Consider the following 10,370-nt stretch of genomic DNA (forward strand, 5'->3'; position numbering starts at 1 on the left):
CTCTCACCAGTTTACTCTTCTGTAAGATGCAGCAGGGAATAAACAGGTAATACTACCTTACTGATGTCAATGAGAGCTGTAGTAACCTTTCAATTAGGAAGAAACTGTCTAGATATTTAATAGTTCTTGAATATGTGTATTTGTGTACCTTGTATCTACATTTGCATAAACAAAGTGAATTTATGGATGTATGTCCTTTCTCACTGCTCTTCTTTAAAATTATCCTAAACTCAAATTGGGGACATTCTTTAGTAAGTCAATATAGCATTCTGTGTGGTCATGTTTATTTATGTATTACATATCCATATTCCTTCAACTGTTAACAATAACAACCAACCAACCAAAGAAACATACAAAAATAGTAATGCTTAATGCTGGCCCTTGATGTTCTTCTCCCTGACCTAAGTTTATCGCTTTTGTAAAAGCCCATTTTTTTTCTAGCATGCCTCCAAGATTCTAGATATTTCATAATGGCAGAAAAAAATGACTTGTTTAAAAGCTTCTTTATATAGTGTAGACAATACAATTGCCAGAGCAAATATGGGATGGAGTAGAATATATGCACTGAGCAGTGGAATTTTCATTTCAGAATAAGCATATGACTTTCTTCTCTCCAGGATGTAGCATAATATTCACTCCTGATTATTATTTATAATATACTCAGTAACTATTTACAAATCATTCTGAGAAAAAAAAATAATTATTTATGGGTTTTGATCATATTAGGAAATAACGCCCATATTTAATATAAAAGTCTTAGAAACAACTTCAAGTAGAACAACTTCAAATAGATTTCCTTCTTATTAATAGTTGATAATATAACAATTTTTGATTCATCAGTTAGGTAATCTGGTTCACAATTTAAAAAAAATCTGGTGAGTGTATTGTGAATTGTAAAAAGTGAACTTAAAAACATGACTTGTTTCAAGATCAAAACCCCAGGTGGCCCAATAATGTATTAAGTTCTTCCGAGACAGTATCGATGTTCACTTTTAACCACTATTTTAAAATAGATCAACGGAGTGACTGTGTAGAATTCTACTCTGTCATGTATATGTGCCCTTTGTACTTTTCTGTTTAGTTGATCTGAGTCTAGGGCCTTTCTTGGTTTGAAATAAATGTTTCCATCTTTGTCAATACTGTTGTTAGGACAATGATTATAATAGAAGTTAAGGATGTATTCAGGAGAAGTTTCTAAACCATCCTAGAATCACCTGAGTTTGGTAAGTGGCCCTGTTATTCCATCCCTAAGGCTAATTAATTAAGTAGATGTTACTCATTAGAACACATAATCACAGATTTTCCTGAGATGTTCAGCCAGATATGAAAGTTGTCCCCTCCACCCATTATTTTTTTTTGTCATAAAAAGTGTTCTGAACCTGATTTCCAAAGATATAACAGTAATATATGAACTACAATATTGCAAATATTTCATTGATGTGTGACTATTGGGGAAAATATAGGCATCAAATAGTGGGGTTTTTTTTTTTACAGTCCTGTGTTATGAGAAAGGTTATAAACAATGGTTCTCAAACTTCAATGTATAGAAGAAACACATAGGGGGTTTCCTCTTAAATGTGTTCAGATGCAGATGGAAGACTCCCAGGTGCAGTTAGCAGAGATTCTTGTTCTGTAGATCTGAGGTGCTACCTAGGAATATGCATTTTAAAACAAGTACTCCAGAAATGATTCTAATGCAGGTGGTCTGAGTGCAGCTTTAAGAAATCCCGGTCATAAGACTCACAGGTACCATAGTAATGGTGAGAAGTAACTTTTACTAGACATGGTGAAATCTGTCCAAAGAAAAGCCATTTTGCTTCTGTTAAAAACTTCTTAAATATTCAGCTATTCAGGAAACCACCTGAAGATAAATGTTAACTTGCCTAATTATGTAAAAGGAGGAATAGTAATACAGTAGTTAAAATATAAAAATGGAAATCTGCTTTTTTTTAAGGATCTATCAAACTTCCATCAATTGTAATCAATTTTTACTAATTAGTACAAGGTTTAAAGAAATATATATTGAAAAGGACTGGGGTGGGGGAGACACACTGGAAACCACAAAACCCTTTCCAAGAGTTAAAAATAAATGTTGTGTTTTTTTTTAGCAAAAGTGAAAAATGTAAGCACATTTTTTTTCTAATTTATTTTTGAATTGGATAATGAAAAGTGAATCAGCATTAAGTTTTTTATTCAATAATTACCTTTTAAAGAGTTATTTAACAATTTGGACTTTAAAAAAATGTTATGTAGGCTGACTTCTGAAATCAAAATAGAGTACCCTCTTAAAGGCAACAAAATGCATTTATCCACCATGGATGGAAATTTACATTTTAATTTATGCCTATTATCTGTGATCATAAAGATTTCATTCATAGGCTACTCACAGTTATCTGATGCATACAGAAGTGTTAAACAACCAGTAGTTCAGTAGTTTCCTCATGAACTAACGTAAAGCAAAAAGCAGTGTGCATATTTAAACATTACCAGTAACCAATACTCTTCAAAATGAAAAAAGTTTCAATTATACCATGCTTTTCTCAAATCATGCTCTTATTTATACAGATCTCAAGTTCAACTAATTAGTTTTAAAAAGATCCAAAGCTAAATAGCAGAGTAAATTTTATTCTGATTCTTTTTTTATCGTTAGCACGTTTCCCAGAAGTCCATAAACTTCTCCATTTGCGTTGTGTGGGCAAGAGGCATTGTTTCTCATATGGCTATTATAAGGGCTTCTTAAATTTAAGAAAGAAGCTTCAGTTTCTGCAGCAGGAAGTAACTCTTCTTTGATTGTAACCTGTGAGACATTTCCAGCAGATGAAGGCTCCCTCCAAATGTCCTTGTCCTGTGTTTCTCGACTGGTAACAGAATTGCCTCCTTTCTGGAGCATGTAATACAGTATTGGGTTAGTTTTGGTCAGTCTTGGAGAGTCTTTTTCATACTCATTCTTATCCATGTCTGTGATAACCCACTTAATGGGTCCCTTGTCACTGGTCATGGAACACCCATTAGAAAATCCAGATTCTGGTCTAGACCCCACACAGCCCAAGCGGTCAGGAAAAGGAGGACTCATGGGAGTTTTTACTACTCCTGGGTATGGAAATGTCCTGTTATCCATGGAACTGCTGGGCTGAGAAGAACTGTACATCAGTCCATTTAAAGAAGAAATGCTGAATTCAGGTTTGCTATTGGTCACATTATTTTTGTGTCCTTTCTTTTTACTCTCAACGACAGAGTTACTCCTGTGCTGGGACAAATCTCTCATGCAGTTTTCTGAGAGAAGCAGCTGTTTCAGAACATTAAAGCTTTTGCTCTCTCTCGCCCAACTCCTATGTTCACTTTCACTGGCTGAACCATGACTGGCAGGATATTTAAATTCAAGATCATTTCTGCTAAATTTCAGCTCTTGCTGGTTAATCAAGGACCCATACAGCACCTCTGGGGCACTGTGACTGTTTGCAGCATCGAGGATGCTATTTTTCATCTTTTTAAATGGATTTTCTAATGGCTCAGTATAAAGCTTCCTTTTTTTAGGGACCATGCAAAGATTCTTTGATTCTAGAAGTGTCAGTTCACTATGTCTGTGACTGTTGTCCAGATCATCGGGCAGGTAACTCTCTTGATTTTGTCTCAGCAGTCGACTTAACAGACCATTCTTTGAGAAAGAAAAATCCTGAGGTGAAAGGGGCTCCGATTTCAAGTCCTCGGAAGCTGGTAAGGCAGCTGCACTTCTCTGTATGGGGGGAGCCATATCTAAGAATGGGGCACACTCAGCATCATGGCTCAAGTGCACATCTGTATTATGAATATGTAAGTCATCACAAGGCTCAGATTTTATTTTTACCATCAATATTTGTTCACTTAAAGCTCTATCTGTATGTTCCTGAGTACTTTCCTCTCTCAAAGGAATTTTCTCTTTCTTTTCACTCTTCCCTTTGTTGGGGTTTCCCAGGAGCAACTGGAGAACAGTGCGCCTTTCAAGCAGATTTTCTATTTCAGAACCAGAAAGTCTTGGTTCAGAACCTGTTGCCTGACTATTGAAGACTTTACTTTCTTCAACTGCATTTGTTTTATTTGAGAGCAGAGGGCTACTTAGTCTATCGATCATAGCTATGGGTTTATCTGTGTTTACACTCAGCTGTTTACTGGGTCTCTGCTCCTCTCCTGAAGTGGAAGACTGCATTCCGCACTGCGCTAAATTTTGTAACAGTTTACTGGCACTGAAAGTCGCAGAGTTCTGTGTACTTTCATTACGGACTGGTTTCTCTCCTTGCGACTCTTTGCTCTTTGTAAGATCCATCAAGTGGTTAGATGTGGTGTTTGTTGGTTTTTCAGACTGAGTGCTGCAGGCGTATGGTGGGGAGTTCCATTTGATAACCAGAGAGTGCTGGGAGAGATTGATGGGAGACTCTGCTTTGGTAGATGCAAGTAATGGAGGAGTGCTCACAGGAGTAGTCCTATGTGTGCTGGGGCTTTCTATTACAGAAGTCCTCGCATACATCTGTTTATTGAATTTTGTCACATCACTCTGTACTTCCTGAGGGCTGTTGTTTCTTTCCACATTTTCTTCATTCTTATGGCCGAGTAGCAATTGAAGAAGTGTTACTTTCTGGTGTGAATTTAGCTTAGAATTCTTTGAGGTATCTTGATCTTCTTTAATATCTACGTTGGGGACTTTTGGATCCCAAGTGTTCAGCAAGGATTGTGTTAAGTTATCCAGAGAAATAGATTGGTCAGGTTCTTGTTTTTCAACTCTGTGTTTGCAAGACAAGTCTATGGGAACACAGTTGGAATAAGAACTTTCATCACCACTGCTATCATCTGTAAAACTAGGGTTATTATCCGAGTATTCATCAATAGTTGTAGGTGTACTACTATCCTCAAAAATGCTTCCTCTCTCACTATGATTGTGTCCATTCATAGGTGCGGTTATGGTCTGGCTTTTAAGAAGATGTAAAAGCAAACTATTATTTGCAGCTTGTTTTATGTTGTTTCTTTCCTGTGAGTTCTTATAGCCTGCATTTTTTAGGGAAGAAGGAACGATACCCATTGGATTTTGAAATGTTGTACTTTTGCTAGTCATTAGTGTGCTCGATGATGTTCTTGCTTGACCATTAAGATGGCTTGACATTCCTTTTGAGAGATGGAAACTGCTGACATCCTTCTGGCCATTTTCTTGTAATCTGGCCATAGCAGCAAGTCTTTCACTTGCCACTTGATTTGCATTTTGTGTTTTTAAAGCATGTTCCCGAGAATACTGCTGTAAATGGGCTTCACTTGAAAGGAGTAATGCTAACTGACTACAAGCAACACTAGGTTTGGGTGAAGTGGCAGGACTAGCCCTTTTTTCCACCATGCTTGCAACAGCCTGTAATCTTGCAGCACATGACAAGGGTTCACTCATGACCTTTGTACCACTTTGTCCAACGCGATGAGGTGACTCTACAAACCTGTCTCGGATGAGGTTTTTAGTTACGTCAGGAAGATTGGTATCAGGCTTTTGATCCTTAGCTTTACTCTTTTTCAACAAAGTTTTTAAGTGACTTGATGCAACACCATAGCACCTTAAATCTTTCTCTACTTTTAAAGAATCATGACTGAGGGCATATCCTTGCTCCTTGAGGCTCTGCCTAATTTGTTGTGACAGAGCAACAGTCTGCAGCCTAGAGCTGAACGACTGAAGCAAAGAGGCCAGTAATGTGCTATCCTGTTTGCCTTTAGGCACACTGTCAACCACGCCAGCCAGCAAAGCTTCCTTCTTTACGTTTAAATTTACGATGGAATCAGACAGTCTCTTCCGCTTTGCAGCATTCCAGTCCTCAGAAGACTGCAACAGTCTGGCTTTTTTGAGATGTAGCATGCCAGATCCCTGATATGTATGTGTATTGAGAACTGGACCATTACTCTGACAGGAAGGAAATGCATGACCAGAAATGTTAAAGTCCTGATCTTCATTATGCCCAGCAGACTTTTTGTCGACGGCAGTACCTGATCCCTCTGCTGCCTGATGCATTAGTAATCCTTCTAGGTAAGTTAAAACAACAGAATCCTGGTGCACATCGGAGACAAGCTCTTCTCCATGAGTCATGTTCAATAGAAGTGTCACGAGGGCTAGGTTTCTGTTCACTTTAAAGAATGGTTTTCTGTGGGTGAGTGAGATATAGCTTTAATAAGTGAGTGTCAGTTTATCATCTTCCATAGCAATTAGACAGTGATGTACGGTTACATACTGAACAGGATTTCTTCTGGCAATGACAAGATAAGAGGCAAACAAACTCCAATGCAGTCTGACACAGAGCTGATCAACTCCTAAGTAAGAAAAAGCAGAATTCCTTAATACATAGGTCTGCAGCAGCAAGCAGATATAATCCTTGGTGAATATCTTGAGTCTCCTTTTTCATCTTTTGTTCATTAAATGCAAATATCAGTGTTCTAAAAAATATAAACACAGAAAATAGTTAAGGAGGTGCAGAATTAGAATTGTACTATGATACCTACAAGCAAAAAAAAAAAAAGTACTTGTACTTTACATATATACTATAATATACATAAGTATGCATTATAGTCACTTCTTTAGTAGTTATTGCCATTCCTATTATATTAGAAATCTGTTGGAAATGCTATGAATTAAATATTATAAAAATGATCAAATCAATTAAATACTTTAATATTATTTAACTATCTTCCAAAGCCCACCAAGTTTTTGAATTTTCACAGGCACACTTCTGCCAAGTAATGTGAATGCTTAGTCTACTTTATAGCAATATAGCTCTGTAAGGGAGCTAGAATTAGTTCCTTATATTACAGGGAGCTTAGGGAAAACAGGCAGAAGTGCAGAATGAGAGACTGAGATGCACATGGCATGGACCCATCTGATGAGTCGAATGTGGGTGAGGCATACAGAACAGATTCACTTCTGGCATCCTCCTCCAAACATCAGATATTCCGTTAGCTAATTTTTTTAGAATTTCTGTTTTCAAAGAAATGAATGCACTAAGGATAAGATTATTTTGTAGGCCTGTGCAAAGTATTGACAGTCTTAGTCATATTCATAAACATTTAAATATTAATAACAAGCTTATTTATCCTTAATTTTTACCATGACTTTAAAAACAGCAGAGAATTGCCGAAACCGGTTTGGCTCAGTGGATAGAGCGTCGGCCTGCGGACTGAAAGGTCCCAGGTTCGATTCCGATCAAGGGCATGTACCTTGGTTGGTTGCGGGCACATCCCCAGTAGGAGATGTGCAGGAGGCAGCTGATCGATGTTTCTCTCTCATCGATGTTTCTAACTCTCTATCTCTCTCCCTTCCTCACTGTAAAAAATCAATAAAATATATTAAAAAAACAGCAGAGAATGATTCTTTATGTGCTCATTCATAGCTATCAATGTTTTAATGTGTCAACTTTTATTTTAGATTTTTTTTAATTTATTTTTTTTCATCACCATTGATCCCATCGACTTTTAAAATTTTTACTTATGTGCTCTATGTAGAAATTTAAATGTGAGGTCCATTCCTATCAGATGAAGAAGACAAGTTACAGGTAAATGTGTAACCCTATTTTTGTAAGACATTCCTAATATAAAATACTCTTCTTCCCACCCATGCTATTTCTTTTTTGTGAATTTATATCAATAAGTATAACTAAATTAAAATAAAATCTATGATTTGAAAAATCTTTTAAAAATATTTTAAAGTGAAAAACAATTTAAAAAATGTGTTAGGATACTTGCATCAATTTTTACTTTAAAAAATATGGTTGCTATAGTACATATACATATAACTATGTGTATAAACTAAGCTAAGCACATCAACATGTAAAAAAGTGGAAAAGAAAGACATTTAGAATAGATTTGAAAGGAAGGTGAGTAACTGCTTCCAGAAAAGTCTATCTAAATCAAGGTGATTATTTTTCATTAATCTCTTTGAGAAGTTCTATAAACAGCACCAATACATACAGCAGAGAGAGGAAAAATAATTTCTCATAGAAACCTGCTATTTAATAAGAAAATCTGTAAATCAAAGATTGTATTTCCTGATAGACTGCTTCAGGTGCCACTCAGTAGCAACACCTACCACCATTCCAGCAGAAAATGAAATGCCTAAGAAAGTAGAATTCTGAGACTTCTTAAGGCCTAAATTCACTCAGACCCTACAATTTAAAAACTCTAGGAAACCGAGTGAGCCAAATTTCTTTAGATAACTTCCTTTTCTATCCCTTAAACAACCAAAGTGGGAGAAATCCTTTTTACATCTTTTCTACGTCTTACCTTTTCATTTCTATAGTATAAACTTTAATTGAGAAATTCAGGAAAAAAAGAAAAGGAGGTATAATACTTAGATATAATACAGCTCATTGAGACCTACAGCTATTATAGTATTATGAATGTAAAATATTACTAATGCCAATACATATACTTCTTAATGTTAAAATTGCTTAATTTCAAGATAGAATTAGCTGGACTCATTTTCTTTTAGTAAAAAGACAACTACACAATTTTTAACCACCAAAATAACATTTCACTTGCTTGGTTTTATAAGCATATTACTTCAGAATGTCACCAAATGTTTAACATTAATTGAGTATATTCAGTTAAAAATATTTAAATGTTAACACACATTTAAGGATTTGGCTTCTTCTATACCCAATCTATATGCATGCCTGTATTAATTGCAGCATTAACAATAGTCAAGATATGGAAACAACCCAAATGCCTATCAACAGGTGAACATATTAAAAAGATGAGATATATATATATAATATCTATATCTATCTATCTATCTATCTATCTATCTATCTATCTGACAACACAGATAAACCCTGAGAACATTATGCTAAGTGAGATTATGTGAGAGATAGATTAAGTACTGTATAGTATGACCTACATGTAGAATCTGAAACAGTCAACCTGTAATAAAACTAAGAATAATATGGGGTTTTAAGGGGATAGGAAATGGGGGATAAGGCTGACAGTATTAGGGTACAAACTTGTAATCAGTAATAAAGAAGCTTAAGGTGATGGAAGATGACTTGACTTTGGGTGGTGGGCACACAACGCAATATACAGATCATGTATCATAGAAATGTACACTTGAAACCTATATGATCTTATTAACCAACTAGAGGCCCGGTGCACGAATTTGTGCATGGGTGGGGTCTGACAGCCCACCCCACTGGACGGGGCCGGCTGTGGGGTCTAATGCTGGAAGCTATAGCTTTCCACCAGCTGGATCTAATTATACTTTAAGGATGGCCAAAAGAAAGCCCACAACAGAACTGTTTTGCATTTCATGTGCCATGAGCTGAAGTTGTTTATGTGTTGTTTGAAATGTATATCAAGATGGATGATGGCCCTTTAATAATTTTTGCATTCTTCCCGGGGCTCTGCCCTCAGTTTCTCAATATGATCTTCATGTCTGTTTGTTTAAAAGTTTTTTTTGTTTTTGAATGTGCCTACCCTTCGTTATTGCTCCTGGCAGCCTGGGGGTCCTCTTTGCCACCCCTTTAAAGAGAGATTGAAAGCTCACCTAATCTGCAAGGCACCGCAATTTCACAAAATCTCCATCCAGCCTCTCTACATTCCTCAGAAAAGGGCCACCATCCCGTTAATGCTGAGGTCGCCTTTTTGGCTAACTTGGAAGGTCTCCTGGGGCTGCAGGACGTGGAGGGAGAATTCCACACCTTGGCTGCAGTATTAGCAGAGCCCTTTGGAGACTCTGGTTGGGGACAGAAGGGACTGATCATTATTTTCTTGTGCTTTCACTAAATGTACATGCACCAGGGAGCCAGGCAGTGACTTAGGGGTGTTGGGGGCCGCTTGGGGGTGGGACTTGGCCGGGGCAAGGGACCACGGTCATTCTGTTCATTCTGCCATTCGGTCACTGGACTTTTATTATATAGACTAGAGGCCCGGTGCACAAAAATTTGTGCACTCGGGGGGCGGGGGGAGAGGGGTCCCCCAGCCCGGCCTGTGCCCTCTCGCAGTCTGGAACCCCTCGGGAGATAATGACCTGCTGGCTTAGGCCTGCTCCTGGGTGGCAGAGGGCAGGCCCAATCCCTAGGTGCAGCCCCTGGTCGGGCTCAGAGCAGGGCCGATTGGGGAGTTGGGGCGCCGCCCCGTCATGCACAGAGCAGGGCGGATCGGGAGGTTGCGATGCCACCCTCAGTCACGCTCAGGGTAGGGCCGATTGGGGGGTTGGGGCACCGCCCCCTGTCACACTCAAGGCAGGGTCGATGGGGAGGTTGTGGCACCACCCCCTGTCACGCACAGAGCAGGGCAGATAGGGAGGTTGTGGCGCCGTCCCCTGTCACACAAAGAGCCGCAGGGCGATCAGGGGGTTGGGGAGCTCCCCCCTGTCACTCACAGAG

The 10,370-nt window shown here is 38.2% G+C and overlaps 1 protein-coding gene across 4 annotated transcripts in view; it reads right to left on the minus strand.

Annotated features, from left to right (window-relative positions):
- NRIP1 (nuclear receptor interacting protein 1) overlaps window positions 1-10,370 on the minus strand; it is a 121,170-nt gene that overhangs the window by 18,333 nt on the left and 92,467 nt on the right. For 3 of the 4 annotated variants that reach the window (XM_005863449.2, XM_014537414.1, XM_005863451.2), the window contains one exon: window positions 271-6,432. The exons of the other annotated variant lie outside the window; for it this stretch is intronic. In XM_005863449.2, the coding sequence (XP_005863511.1) occupies window positions 2,624-6,088 (3,465 nt within the window). In that variant the 5' untranslated portion in view covers window positions 6,089-6,432 and the 3' untranslated portion in view covers window positions 271-2,623. Of the gene's footprint in view, window positions 1-270; window positions 6,433-10,370 lie in introns of those variants that run through there. 4 annotated transcript variants of the gene reach the window in all.

The sequence above is a fragment of the Myotis brandtii genome, unplaced genomic scaffold (assembly GCF_000412655.1).
Source record: "Myotis brandtii unplaced genomic scaffold, ASM41265v1 scaffold179, whole genome shotgun sequence".
NCBI lineage: Eukaryota > Metazoa > Chordata > Mammalia > Chiroptera > Vespertilionidae > Myotis > Myotis brandtii.